The sequence below is a fragment of the Phoxinus phoxinus genome (genome assembly GCF_949152265.1).
Source record: "Phoxinus phoxinus genome assembly, chromosome: 13".
NCBI classification, from domain to species: domain Eukaryota; kingdom Metazoa; phylum Chordata; class Actinopteri; order Cypriniformes; family Leuciscidae; genus Phoxinus; species Phoxinus phoxinus.
Genome location: NC_136888.1, coordinates 4,565,179 through 4,581,067, shown reverse-complemented (window position 1 = coordinate 4,581,067; position 15,889 = coordinate 4,565,179). Strand labels below are relative to the sequence as shown.

General features: G+C 39.7%; 1 protein-coding gene across 1 annotated transcript in view; it reads right to left on the bottom strand.

Annotated features, from left to right (window-relative positions):
- Positions 1-929: 929 nt before the first annotated feature.
- The window catches only part of pxdn (peroxidasin), an 81,849-nt gene continuing 66,889 nt past the window's right edge, over positions 930-15,889 (bottom strand). The window contains exons 17-23 of the mRNA XM_079633430.1: positions 13,548-15,051; positions 13,341-13,475; positions 12,397-12,605; positions 9,616-9,733; positions 8,653-8,782; positions 6,714-6,827; positions 930-4,165 (exon numbers count right to left, since the gene is read on the bottom strand). Of these exons, the coding sequence (XP_079489556.1) occupies positions 4,031-4,165; positions 6,714-6,827; positions 8,653-8,782; positions 9,616-9,733; positions 12,397-12,605; positions 13,341-13,475; positions 13,548-15,051 (2,345 nt within the window). The 3' untranslated portion in view covers positions 930-4,030. The remainder of the gene's footprint in view (positions 4,166-6,713; positions 6,828-8,652; positions 8,783-9,615; positions 9,734-12,396; positions 12,606-13,340; positions 13,476-13,547; positions 15,052-15,889) is intronic.

Here is a 15,889-nt window from a genome sequence, read left to right as displayed (position 1 = left end):
TGAACAGATTGAATTTAAACTTTTATTCACATATAAACTTTCAGCGAACATAAACAGAAGGTCAACCGAACCTGCTTGACACGTGAGAACAAACCTCATTGGTTCCCGCAGAAGCTAAAATGTGCTGCATAACACAAGAAGGAACATTATTGGTTCTTGCAGAAGCTCAAACGTTCTGTGTAACACACAAGAATGAACCTCATTGGTTCTTGCTGAAGCTCAAACGTTCAGTGTAACAATGAACCTCATTGGTTCTCACATGCCAAGCAAGCATGCTTGAGCTTCTGTTAACCAGATCTGATGTGTGATGCAGCCTCTGATGCTTCTCATTTCTTATTTGTGCATCCTCGTGTCCGTTCCTCGCGTCAGGATGCACCTGAGCTCAATTTTGAGTGTCAAAGGCTGTGAATACTTATGTACATGTGATTTTTTTATTATTATTTATTTTTAATAAATTTGCATAGATTTCAAACAAACTTCTGTCACATTATCATAATGGGGTATTGTTTGAAGAATGTTGAGAAAAATAATGAATTTAATCAATTTTGGAATACGGCTGTAACATAATAAAATGTGGAAAAAGTGAAGTGCTGAATACTTTCTGGATGCACTGTACATGTTTCACCACAAACAAGATTTCCTGAATCTGAAACTGTTATGTACAAGATTAAGCCATGAACCCACTGCACAGTCACATCAACTGGGCTTTGTACAGAACTACAGTATTCACACATTTTAAAAGAAAGGGTTTACAGACAATTAATATTCAGTAATATTATCGATTTACCTGCACTAGATGAGAACAAAATATGAATTGGATGAGAATTGAGATGGATAATGCTGTTATTGAACTGAATTGAATCAACACTGAAATAAATGTTCCTGTTTATTCATGTAAAGCTGCTTTGAAACAAGTGCTATAGACAGTAAATAAATAAATGTGGTGAAGTTTTGGAAATAAAACAGTCAATGATACTTATGTGGCCATTTTATTGTTGAAAGGCATACGTTGCAGTGCAAACAGTCTTTGGCAAAAATACAATACAAAAGATAAGAATCAATTTGCCCACTTGTTTGAGCATGTTCAGTCTGGCAGGGCAGTGCATTTCCAAGGCAGATGGGCAGTTTGGTTTGGGGGAGGATCTTCAGGAGGTTGTTAGATCAAGGAAAGAAGGAAGGCTGTTTGAGAGTAATAAAACACTGACACAGAGTCACATAACAGAGATAAAAGAGTTGAACACAGGTCAAGCGTGGTAAAACTAACAGTCAAACACTATAACAGTCACTAACCAATCACTAACCAGCGGCAACATAACTGTACAAGCAAACTGTGATTCTGATGATCTGCATTCTGTAACGCTGAAGACGTTGCATCAGGATACAGGGGAATGTTTTGAGAAGGGCAGAGAGACACTGCAGTCCTCAGCTCAGGTACGGCTTCCATTTCAGTGACACTTCCAAAGACTCAACCAAACTGACACAGCTTGGACTTCTTATTAGTCCACTAAACAAAACAGATGCACGATTGGCCTTTGTTACAATACAGTATAGGGGAAACTTACATTCAGCAAAAGAAGAGTTGTAGAATTCATAGAGTCAAGTTTCTACTAAAAAACTACTACAACTAGACATACTGGTCAAAAGTTGCAATAATTAAAATGTTTTTATGTTTTTGATAGAAGTCTCTTCTGTTCACCAAGGCTGAATTTATTTCATCAGAAATACAGTAAAAACAGTAATATTGTAATATATTATTTCAATTTAAATCAAAGCTGAATTTTCAGCATCATTACTCCAGTTTTCAGTGTCACATGATCCTTCAGAAATCACTCTATTATGTAACAAATAATTTCTATTTCAAATAAATAGTGTTCTTTTGAACTTTCCATTCATCAAAGAATCCTGAAAAAATGACGAAAAATTTAATAAGAACCATTATAAACATTTGAGCACCAATAATAATTGATAATAACTGAGCATCAAATCATATTATAATGATTTCTGAAGGATCATGTGACACTGAAGACTGGAATAATGATGCTGAAAATTCAGCTTTGATCACAGGAATAAATTACATTTTTACATTTATTAAAATAGATTTTTGTATTAATATTTCACATTATGACTGTTTTTAATGTGTTTTTTTTTTAATCAAATAAATGCATAAACAAGAAACTTCCACACAAAAAAAAACTTTTGTATTTCTAATTATTCCAAACTTTCGACCGGTAGTAAACTACTAAACTAGTTTTTCTACAGGATCAAAGCAAAACGTTGAGTCTTTAGTCTGCATTGAACATGACAAATACTGGGCGCTTGAAAGTAATGACAAAAACTCATAGACAACACTGAAGTCCTCAAACATACAGCATGAGCAGTGCAGACCGACTCACAAACCAATGACTCTTATGAACCAGTTCAAATGGTACAATATTATTTAAAGGAAGTGACATAAAGGCCAAATATGGTAACCCATACTCAAGAATTGGTCCTCTGCATTTAACCCATCCAAGTTAGTGCACACACATTAGGAGTAGTGAACACACACACTGCAAACCGTGGACACACACACCCGAGGCAGTGGGCAGCCCTTCACTGCGGCTCTGCCGGTATTGAGAATCAAACCCACTACCTTTGGGTTACAAGTCTGACTCTCTAACCATTAGGCCATGTATTGCGACGAGGCAGAACTGTGTACATCTCTAAACACTGTTTGAAAAGAAAGGAAACATCTGGACCTTCATTCATGACAAGGATATAAATACTGTGCTGGTAGAATGGAGTGTTATAGAAAAGTAGAGTAACACTTTAGATAAGAGCCTGACTTCAGATCAGTGCTGCACTTCCCAAACTCTTCACCTCCGTCGCTCCCAAACCAAAAACATCAATAACAGCTTTCTGTCAAGATAAAGCCCAAAGTCCAGGTCTCAGAAAACCCGCAGTTGCCAAGGGAAACAAACATTTGGTGATCAGTAGAGTTGTTTTCCCCATTGCAAAGATTGTTTTCAAGGTATTCACATTTTCTCCATATGAGAGGAAGATACAAAGTGGGAACTAATGTTCTACATATGTCCAGAATATCATACTATGCAACAAAGTAAAAGTAACGTTTAATTTTTTAAAGCGTAACTACAAAACGACAAGTTTTCGCTCAAATGGTGGTTTTAAAAAGCACATAATGAGTGTATATATTGTATGATGCATTGCATATTGCAAAACAATTAAATGCATAAAACAACACTCGTAAGACTCGTGTAAATCACTTAAATGATAGCACCAGTTCTGCAGCATCTCCAGCCTGAGAATGCTTCGACCAGAGTTGTCCTGCAGAGTTCAGCTCCACCCACAATTAAACACACACTCAAAATATATTTAGGTTTTAAATTTAGGATTGCATATAAAATTTACATCCATTTAGATTGTGATGCATATTTGTCAGTCATACATTCTGCATTTAAAAAAATCATGGCAAAGTTTATTATTAACCATTTGCATTAATTTTATTTTATTTAAATAATCATATTTTTTTAATGAATTCATTCAAATAGCTTAGATTCCACATAGTTTCATGTATGACTGACAAATATGCAGTTTAATACTTTATCTTACAACTCTGTGATCCAAATGGATGGTATTCTTACATTTAGGCCAACATATTTGTTTTGAGTGCACCTGCCTGTAATGTTCAAGTAATCCTGAAGACTGTGGCTTTTCCAGGCATGTTTGATTAGGGACGAAGCTGAACTCTGCAGATAAACATTCCTCTAGAACCGCAGTCGCCCATCTCTGGTCTTGCTAATTAAAAATGTAGTCGTCTCCCGGTTAACAGGCCTGAGGAGGAAAACAGGGTCCCACATTCATCTGTTCAAATACTTTTTAAGGCAGTGTATTTTTGGTTCTTTGTAGTGGGTTTCTGAGGATATGCAAACAAAAAAACCAATACATGACAAACAACAACAAAAACCTGAAACACAACTATATACCAAATGGAGGCATGAGCACAAGGTCACATGGGTTAAGTGTCCTGAGGTTATACGTGATGCTCTGTATCCTGTGGTTGTGAAGGCTGGTTGAGGCACATGGGGCAGCATGAGCCTTTGGGCGTCACGGGATTCAGACATGCTGTCGGTGGACACTTCTCCACGAAACACGTCACCTGGGCCCCCTGACAGAGACAGACCGCAACAATTGAGTTAACAAAAATTTTATGTAACTTTATTGGAAACTGCTGCATGCAAAAATTGGATACATTTTCCAATCTAGTTTTCATTTCAAATGGCACTCTATCTACACTAGAGCGGGAGATCTAAAAGGGTGCATTCAAACTAATTAACCGCCTCAAGTTGCTAGAGGTACTGCCGGCCCTGTAGAGGTTACGGCCGTTGATCGTATGTGTTGGTCCGGAAGGCATTCACATTGCATGTTGCGACTCTTTCGCCATCTCCTCCTTTGGAGTCAGCAGTGACTGAAGTCACTGCGGGCCACTCATCTCCTAGTTGAACTTGAACGTGCTTTCATGACGAGTGACGCTTCAAAGACAGTGGAGACTGATTTGGAATTGATTTGGCAAAGCACAGGTAAACCTGTTCACTTCACAGGAATCCTCCCGTTGCCCGCTGTGGTATTCCCTGCCTGGGGCCCCTCTCGGTACGCACGCACTGGCACACAGCTGGGTCCGGGGCCTATGCAAATTTGCGTTTCCCCCAGTGAGCCTGGTTGCACATACATTGTGCAAAGTCAGGGAGGACAAAGAACAGGTCCTGCTGGTTGCGCCAAACTGGCCCACCTGGACTTCCCGGCTGAATTCCCCTGAGGAAAGACCTTCTTTCTCAGGGGCAGGGCATAATTTAGCACCTTCCCCCAGACCTCTGGAGTCTCCAGGTCTGGCCCCTGGACAGGACACGGAAGACTTAAGTAGACGATCACCAGTGGTGATAGACACTATCACTCAAGTCAGAGCTCCCTCGACGAGGCGGCTGTAAACTTTGAAGTGCCGTCTGTTCGCGAACTGGTGTTTTTCCCGATGTGAAGACCCACAGAGATGCACAGTCGGGTCGGTGCTTTCCTTCCTGCAGGATAGGTTGGAGGGACGGCTGTCCCCCTCCACCTTTAAAGTGTATTTTGCCGCCATAGCAGCACATCACAATGCAGCGGACAGTAAGTCCTTAAGTGAAGCACTACCTAATTATCAGGTTCCTCAGAGGCACCAAGAGGTTAAATCCTCCAAGGCTGCACCTTATTCCCTCTTGGGAAATCTCTGTAGTTTTGCTGGCTCTATGGAGAGCCACTTTCGAGCCTCTAAAATCAGTTGAGTTAAGCACTTTTTCTTTGAAGATGGCCCACATGATTGCGCTCACTTCCACCAAGAGGGTTGGGGGCCTGCAGGCATTCTCTGTCAGCGAAACATGCCTGGAATTGCCTTGGCTATGTGCCCAAAGTTTCCAGTACCCCTTTTAGGAATCAGGTGGTGAGGTCGTGAACTTGAAGGCGCTCCCTCGTGACGAGGCTTATCCAGCATTATTGTTGCGTGTACGGTAGGTGCCTCCCTTTATGCTTACTTGGACCACACAGAGAGCATCAGGTGCTCTGAGCAGCTCTTTGTCTGTTTTGGGGGACAGAAGGGGAAGGCTGTCTCCAAACAGAGGATTGCCCTTTTAATTGTGGATGCCATTTCATTGGCATACCAAACCCATGGTGTGCATTAGGAGTGTTGCATCCTCCTGGGCACTAGCGAATGGTGCCTCTCTCTAACACACATCTGTAGAGCAGCAGACTGGGCTACACCCAATACCTTTGTAAGATTCTACAATCTCATCCCATGTGTTATCGGGTACGAACAGGTAAACTGCAGGCAATTGGCTGGGTGTAACGCTTGGACACAGCGCCTTTCCCCTTCCTAAAGGTGATAATGTGCGCTTTTTGATGCTAACCCTACCCTAACCCTTCCCTGTATCTGACAAACCCATCTTTCTAACCTTCAGCACTCATCGGTTGCCGAGTTTCACGTAGAAATTCACTACCAGGCCCATTACTTGTGGTATGCCATTTTTCAGGTGAGCCCGTGTATTTGGGCTAATCGGTCCATAACGTGGTTGATAACGTGCATTCCCTGACGGCAATCCCATATTATGTATTTTCCACTGTTTCGGTTTCCCTACCAGTAAACCCTGTGTCTTCCCCTGGGTAGAGCTTTGCTCTGCTTCCAGTCACTGTGTCTATAATGCTTCTCCTTTTCAGGTAGGACATCCTGCCATAACGCTGAACTTACTGCTGAAATGGCCGGGACACTCGCCAATTCTCATTGGTCTTCTCTGAAAGTATCTGGGGCCAAATAAGACCCCTAGTGTCAATAAATTGAAACAATGTCTCGTTCCCTCCATCAGGGAACAAATGTTACAATAGTAACCAAGGTGTTTCCCACAGCGCATATCATGTGAAGTTTTTGATAAAGAGGAATCGCGATACATCAGATAAATTATTTTTTATTATACTTTACTATACAGATTCACGTCATAGTACATAATACCTGAACATTGGTATGCAGTGCAAAACTAAATTTCTGTGCATTTGTTTTCACTCTACCGCATTTACGTGCCGATGTATGCAGCACAGTCAACTGTGACCACACCTTAAGATTTACAGTATTTGGGGAAAACTGGTATCGGAGTGCCAGACGTTCAAGACAGAGAGTTTCAGTGCACTGATGAACTTACTTTACACTGACATATGGTGCAGGGATTCTTCTTCCAACTCTCTCCATCTACTCGCTCTCTCCCGTCCTCATCTGCACAGTCTGTCCTGCTCAGACGACCTTCAAGTCTTTTTATCTGTCAGTTGCAACAGAGAGAAAAATTCTCAAAAAACTAACTTTTTTCAAATTATATATTGCAGCTTCACCTCTTTTCTCACCGTTTCTGAAATGGTTTGATAAAGTCTCTCTACACCCTTCTTTTCCTAATTCAACAAAAGCTCAATTGCTGCATTACATTTTTATGTAAAGTTCAAATAGGCTATGAGTAATAAAAAAAAAAAAAAAATAATAAAAAAAAAACTTGTTTAGCTGAATCTTAAAAAATTGGTTAGCCTATATTATTTTGATAAATATTTTGATGAAAAGCATGTTACGATGACATTGATTATATAATTGTATACAGTGCACCACTAGTAAATACTAAATAACTATAATATTTTGGACTGTTCTTCACACAAACGTCATATGGCTTTAGAAGACTTTATGTATGAGGTGTATGCACTGTACACTTTTAATGAAGCTTAAAAGCTTCAGTGTAATCTTGAAAAGCTGTCCTACTCCATTCATTGTAGTTGTGTGGAAACTACAGTCTTCTTTGTGTTCCACGGAAGAAAGCAAAAACCTTCCTATCAAGTTTTTACATTTACATTTATGCAGGTAACAGACACTTTTATCCAAAGCAACAACTAACTAAAGCAAAGCAAAGCAACTAACCCTAACTACATGAAGGCGAGTATATAATGTGAATTTTCACGTTTGGGACAAACTATTGCTTTATAAAGCGTGACAGTGGAGACACACTAAACTAAATACTATGAACTATAAAAATTAAAATTAAATATCGTTGCTGAATCTATATTTGAGAGAATTGTAGGGTTTTACTGTGTGTTAGTATCTAAAGTAAGTAACTCGTAGCTGTCACTGTGTAATTCATTAGAACTCACTGTAATATGATTAGCGATTAAAAAAGTTGAACCAATACATATCTTAATTCTGTATATCAAAAGAAAAAAAAAGAAAAAAGAAAAGAATCAACTGGAGCTCTTTGGTTGCAGTGATTGAAGGTGAAGGTCATATAATCAGTTATTAACTGTGAGCAGGTACCTTTTACAAATAGGGGATATAATGTATAATCTGTTATTTTGCCCAGCAAAAAGTGTTTCTGAATCAACATCTATTGTTGGTCCTCAAAAAACCTTCCTATTAAGATTTTAGGGCAGGGTTGACGTTGAGGATTGTGTTTGGACTATGTTTATTTGACAGCCACAAAAGATGTTGATCCAGGAACTTGGCAAAAATACAGTCATCTGTAGAATAGTGAATTAGTTCATCGTTAAGTTCTACTTAGTTCACAGAGGATTGCTTTACTTATATTTGATGGACAACATACGGCGTGAAGTGGACATAAGAAACAAGGCAGATATTATTTGTAATGTCACTGTAGATTGCCATGTGTTTTTGATTCAAATCAGAGCGTCTGGAAAGTTTGATTTTTGGCCTGTTAAACTAGACAGTAAAACAAACATTTTCAGGATCTCACCATCACCGCCAAACGCATGTGTCTGAGCAGATCTTAATCATCCTTGTATATTCAGAATAACAACAAAAGGAATGATTCATTCACAAATACATTCGACTAGGTTTACAGAAGGTTTAAATCAGGGGTCACCAAACTCTGTCCTGCAGAGTTTAGCTCCAACCCCAATTAAACACACCTTAACCCGCTAATCAAGGTCTCACTAGGCATACTAGAAACTTTCAGGCAGGTGTGTTGGACCTGGTTGGAGCTAAACTCTGCAGGATAGCGGCCCTCCAGGACTGAGTTTGGTGACGCCTGGTTTAAATAAATAGATAAATATGAATTGCAGCTTGGCATTGCAATGTGAATCATGTGTCCTAACCTGTTTTCGTAAACTTGTGATAGTTTTCTGCATGTCAGCAACAAAGTCTTGGAAATCCTTAATGGAGGGTTCAGTGCTTGACTTTGGTGATACAGTTACGTTTACTGCAGTTTGAGCATCTTCCAAAGTGCTGAAAAACAAAATTCATTAAAAGTCAAGTAAATAAATAATCCAAAATGTTGTAATCTAACATGTAATCCATGTTCTTAGACTAATTACAATTATGGATTATGGTTACATTACTTAGGTCGTGTGTCCACCAAAGTTTTTAGCCAGCTGAAAGTTTTTAGCCAGCTTTTTTCTGCTGTGAGAGCGCTTCGGCGGCGGAGCATTTTTTCCTCCAGTTGAGACGCTATATGTGCTATGAAACGGAATATCTGCGGAAGTGTTACTGATATTTGATGTCCCTGTTGCCGTTGTACAAGCATGATGTGGCGGTTCGTCACTGTTGTCCCACCCCTGCTCCACTGTGATTCGACGGTTGGGTAAAAAGTGAGTGTTTAACAAAGTAACAAAAAAATAATAATAACTGCTCAGGGCTCAGAGTGAAATAGATGCTCCCATTGAAACCAATTAGTAAAATTAGCTAGCCTCTGGAAAAAATGCTTTGGTGGACACACAGCCTTAATGTTAGTTAATGCATTAACTAATAACATTTGCTACAGTATTTATTCATCTTTGTTAGTTAATAAAAACACAGCTCTTCATTGTTAGATAACTTAGGGCCCATTACATAATATCAACAACTTTTGATTTTTATAATGTGTTAGAAATTGTTGAAATTAACATTACCTAAGATTAATAAATGCTTTAGCAGAATTTTGTATTATTAGTTCATGTTAATCAATGTAACAAATGTAAACCTTATTGTAAAGTGTTGCCATTGCTACAATAACTATTATCAATAACTTCATTAGAATGTAAAATGACAGGCTGACAGTAAACGGAGAATGTGAGTTTGACCTGCTGTTGTCAGTGATGTTGCTGGCAGGTTTCTTCTCCTCTGCATAGCTGTGCTCCGCTGACCTGCGGCTTCTGAAGTGGTATGACAAGGCATTGAACTGGCCTTTAGTGCGGCAGTCTGCAGGTGGAAGATATTCAGCCTTTTATTTGATGCAGGAAAAACAGCAGTACGAACATTACAGGGATTCAAATATCAAACAATACGAGCCTAAAGAACTAGAGGTCATTTAGTGATATATATATATGAAGTGCTGCAAACACAGGCCACAGGGTAAAGACAGAAGATGACCCTTTGCCAAATGGGACACTACACACTTGACAAAGGACCTGTAGATAATAGCCACCAATAGACAGTTCTACTTTCTCATGCTGCTTTTATGAATGCTTTATCCTAGTGTGTTGCATATTGTAGCATACACTGCTAAACAAGAAATCATTTGATGATGGATAATATTACTTTTTATATGCCGGACATTAGATCGAATTCTCAAATAAAATAAAGTATTTGTTTGAATAAATTGGAGAGATTGAGCATGCGTGAATGTACGGAATGTACGGAAACTGTGAGAAAATATTGAGAAATTGTCACACAACTGGACAAATTAATATTGATATGATCCTCCTTCTCGATGAAGGTATTTCGAGGTTCTGAAACTCATTACCAAAACAGTATGATTTAATGTAATATATTAAAACGTTGTGTTTACTAGAGTTTTATAATATACTACATTATAATACAATATAATTAATTGTAATCAAGTTATTAGAAATATGGCAGACAGAGTTTGTTACTACCACAGTTTGCTAAGGATACTATACTAACTACTGCGTTTTCGTTTAGAAACGGAGACCTTTTGCTACGTTTGCACCTCCCGTCCAGACTACAATGGCAAAAACGAAGACCTCAACTAAAACGGAGAAGTTTAGAAACGCTGCTGACCCCGTTTTGCGTTTTGAATCTCCGGAGGGCGTTTTAGTGAAGACGGTCAAAACGGAGGACTTTACAAACGATGACGCAGAGGCTCACGCTCGGCTCTATGATTGGGTGTCATCAGTCATGGCGTATACTTCCCTGATTCGTCAGACACCCATCACATGACCCGTCCCCGGGAAGAAAACATACAAAAACAGCCTGGACTACGTAACGCTAGTGACTGCAACATGGATAACGAATTACAAGCGTTACTGACGTTGATGTCTTTGCTAGCAGCTGTTGTGCAAGTAAATTCTGCATTTTACAACGCTATCACTGCCTACATGCGCCTGTTTACACCGGCACGCGTATGCCCAGTGTTGGTGAATGGTCACGTGATCCGCGTTTTCAGTCGTTTTAATGTGGACGGAGATCAATTCTAATACGCAGCTAAAACGCTGATGTGGACGGAGATCTTATTCGTTTTAATTCTCCGTTTCTAAACTAAAACGCAGTAGTGCGGATGAGGCCTAAGACTTTCAGCAAAACATTTGCTGGACCTCAAAACCCTGAACTTATTTTTCCTTTTCTTTGAATATAAGAATCAACTCACTGTTTACCACATCAGATACTGCTGTACATTAAAATGAATAACATGCACAGTAAAAAACTAAACATAACCGGTGGAGATTGTCAGAACAGAGCACTGTAGTGCAATTCCATAGGACCAATGTAAGATAAATGGCTACATTGATGGGCCTGTAGTTAGCAGCGTGTCAGGACAGAGGATATGGCTGTGAGATAAGAATCAAAAGCCTCTCTGAAGTTTCCATAAACCTTTAATTCAACTGAACTCTTCCATCTGATAACGCATACTAAAGTAAACAAAAGATGCTGATCGGGAAACATTTCTAGTAGGCGAAATATCAGTTATCCCTCCGAATTCCAAAGCATTACACCATTACTGGCCTTTAATGTACAGTACTCAATCTCCAAGATGGTCTATTCAAGAGAATTCAATTTAGTAATATATAGCAATTGGGAGTCAAAATTAATATAAATGTTCTTGTCATGGATTTTAGAATTTAGAGTTTATAAATAAATAAACAAACAAACAAATAAATACACACTAAAGTTAGAAACAATTAAGATTTTTTGGAATGTTTTTGAAAGAAGTCTCTTATGCTCACCTCGATGAAAGAAACAATTAAAGCAGTTATATTGTGAAATATTATTACAATTTAAAAATAACTTTTTTCTATTTGAATATATTTTTTTATTTAATGAATTTAATTTAATTTAATTTCCAGCATCACTCCTCCAGTCTTCAGTCACACGATCATTCAGAAATAATTTAAAATAAATTGATCTTTCTATTCAATCAAAGAAACCTGATGTTTTTTCTTTCACAATATTGCTTTCACAAAATATTAAGCAGTAAATACAAATGTAAACACTGATAACAAGAACCATATAATAATTGATAATAATAGAGAATCAAGTCAGCATATTGACACTGAAGACTGGAGCAATGGCTGCTGAAAATTTGGCGGTGGCATTGACATACAGAACCAGGAGTGAACAGAACTGAACAGAACCAAAAGTAAATACTCACGAGTTAACAAGGAAACTAAACAAGACACAGCTGACAATAATCAGTAACTAGAAACTAACTAGGAAACGATGAAAGCTACCGGTAAGCTGAAAAAAACATACAAGAAACAGATTCATGAACAAAAACACAATGGAACTAAATATAACCCTGAGACTGATGCGAGGCCAATAAATGAACTGATGCTAAATCTCAAATATCATGTCATGGCAAACTGATTTTATATTTTGGGGGAAATACAGTCCAAGTCTCGTACCTTCACAGCAGTCCTGCCACATACGTAGGTCAATCTTAGGCAAATCGTCACAGCTTCCATAACCGTGAGGGAAGTCAGCCACTTTAAAGACATCTGACTGGACGCGGGTGATGTTGTCGCTATTATCACACAGCACCCGGGCAAGCGACGCCTGCTTCAACTGGGTCAACTGCGCTGGACTAAAGGAGCCAGGGTTCTCATACCAAAACCTACAATCATATAAATGAATCGTTTGAGAAAGTGACTTTCTTTCTTGTGTAGATAACAAATAAAGGTTTTAAGAAGTGAGTCTATATAATGCAACAGGTTCTCGAGTAAATGAAACTAATGACACAGGTTGCTGGAAACGATTTATAGTTTAAAAAAGTTTAACTATTAGTATTTTCCTCACACACATCCTATCATTTAGCTTCACAAGACATTGATTCATCATCTGGGGACATGTGGATTACCCTCATATTAGTTTTGCATGGTTATTGAAGTGTCAGCTTTGAGGTACCCATCCACTTGCATTATATGGATTACAGAGATGGATTAATTTTCCAAAAATCTCCGTTTATGTTCATCCGAAGAAATAAAGTAATTTCAAACATGACAACACTAGTTGGCAGTAGCAAGTATGGACTTGCCACTGCCAATAGATAAACAGACACACTGCTGTGAGAATGTAAGATATGCTGATGCTGCGTGCATATGCATACATAAATCCTGTATCAGATCTAGACAGGTGGAGCTGGGGGAGGTGGAGGGTTTCAAAGAAACTGATAACGTGGTGTAGGACCAGCTTGCAGCGAACACTATCAGACTATTTAAATGTTGAGCAAGTAATCTCATTGGCTGCAGGATCAGCGGAGACCGATCAGTTTGTGCAATGTAAATAATGTGATTGCTACCAGATTGCACATAGAAGACCTTCAATTAAAACTGAATTAAAAAAGTCTTACCGGTCACCATCTCTCAGGCGCTTAAACTGGGTTGCCAGTAAACACATGAGGGTTGGTCCCAGTCTGCTGCCAGGCACCAGCTCTTCAGCCATCAGTGCAGGAAACAGGTCGATATTTAGAGGTGTACCATAGAGCCTGGGAGCAGAACAGACCGTTACACCAAGTAAATGTTAAATGTGGCTTTCAAGAACAATGGATGTGGCTAACCTTTGAAGCTTCTCTCGGACACTGGGATTCTGAATCTCATTCCTCAGATCGTCAAAAGTCTGTGCGGAGGTGAGGTTGCAGTACACCCGGTAGTCATTATATGAGGGTATACCATGGTCACGCCCCCTTTGGATATTCATGGCTGCAAGGTCAAGTGCCACCGCATGCGCCATTGAGAAAAGGCGTTCGGTGAGTTCTGTGTTGAGCAGTTGAGTGGACACTCGCATTTTTCCTGCCACTCCAAATAAACCACGGAGCAAAGGATCAATGCCTCCTTCATTCACAATACGGAAGGGTGAGAAAAAAGCCTTATGAAGTGAGATGTGTCCTTGCTGAATGGGCTGGAAGGTTTCATCGAGCCGGTATAAAATGGGGTTAATTAGCGTATGACCGAAGCGAAAGGCAGCAGTGGCAAAAGCGTTGAGGATACCAGCGTTGATATTGGGATTATAGCCATTATAGTCACCCATTAGCCTTATCCCAGCCTCACCCAGTATTTTAGGCAGCCACTGGCTGTAGGTTATATGCTGCATCTGGGCTCCGACTATCTTCCGTGCCTCATGGTAAATGGTGTCACCATCCCAATGGGGGTTGAGACGAAGCAACTCACTGGCTATTCGGTTATGCTCACGGAACCAAACCGTGTGCATAGCCGTCAACCCAAGCTGCTCATTGGCACGATGGTCACCAGCTAGAAAGCAAGGAATGGGACTCTCGTTTTCATCCCGCATGCACTCTGTTGGTGGCCCAGTTGCAAAGGGGAGCAGCGGCTTGCCAGTGCGTTGCACGATACCCTGGCGCAACATGCCCCTGTGGCTGGCCAAGTCACGAATCTCTTCGGCCTCGTGATGCGAGCTGCCGTAAACATTGGAAGCATCAATGTAGGATGTGAGCTGGTTCATTTGCTCGCGGGGATACACAGAGTTCATAAGCAGAGAGGTCATTCCGCTGCCACAAACGGGACTAGAGCGCACAAAGAACATGCACCGTGCTCCATTGCGCCGCTGCCGTGGGTCGTTGGGTGGAAACATGATGGGAAAGCAAGGTGGGTCGTTGGTGCACACCGAGGTACACAACTGTCCATCGGAGAAACGCGACTGGCTGAGGGCTACGACGGTTGAGTCCAGGTCGTGGTCCAGGAACTGGCCCCATTGCATAAGCATGTGTGTGTAGCGATCGTCTGGGGTGATGGTCTCTGAGCCGATCATGGTGGTGGAGACAAGACGTGGAAGTGGCAGAGGGAAACCGTTGTGCCCTCTCTCAGTGGTGCCACGTGGGAGATTGAAGCCATTGTCATAGACGGACTTTAGCAGGCGCTCAAAGGCAGTGAGCGAGGCGCCCCACATGGGGTGCTGCAGGTTATTACAAGTGCCATCGTGAGTGCGATACTTCTGGTGGAAGCAGATGTCCGAGCAATTGTTGATGCGTCGATGGGCCGTGCAGCCAGACAGGTTAGCTATCATATCCAGGAAACGAGGAGACACCAAGTCATTGTAGCGGTAGGCTGTAAAATAGTTAGGAAAGAGTGGGCATCTTGTAAAAGGTTGACCACATTTAAAAAAGTATCTTACCAAAAAAAATAAGACATCATTATTTAGTGTTGTGCTCCTATTAATTTTTTAAAGAGACATAAATGCAGTTGTAATGAAAGGCATTAAAAAGAATAGTTCACCCAAAATTCTGTCATTATATTCAAGTTCATTGTCGTGTTTATACTCGTGCTTCAGACACCGGTCATGACGGAAGCATTCCCCATAGTGTCCTCTAGAGGAAGCAGTGTCTTGTTCCCATTCTCAGGGAACCATGGAACCCAATTTATTAAAGGCCCAATTTATACACTGAAAACAATATATAATAAATCTAAAATTAGTTTATATTAAGTTACATTAGTATATTTTACTATTCACTATAGTAATGTACTGTTAAATCTATCTGTTTTATTCGATTTTAACCAAAAAAAAAAATTATATTCATCAAAAAATTTATTTATTTATTTTAATCTAATTTAATCTATTTCATATATTAATAACTAACTCATATATTTATATTTTATTTTAGTCTAATTTATTTATTTACTTATTTATTGTAATCTTTTTATTCATTATTTATTTATTTTTTACATTTTACACAGTTTTTCTCTAGACATTTCCATGGACCCCCTGTCACTCCTTTTCTGCCCCCTGGGGGTCCCCAGACCCCAGTATGTAAACCCCTGGCTTAGAACACATCTGCCAAGTTCTTAGAAACTCTACTCTTTAATATAAATTTAATGACTCGCAAAATCGCACATGAAAATGAAATGAAAGGAATGAAAATCGCACATGGTGTAAGCATTAAGTGAT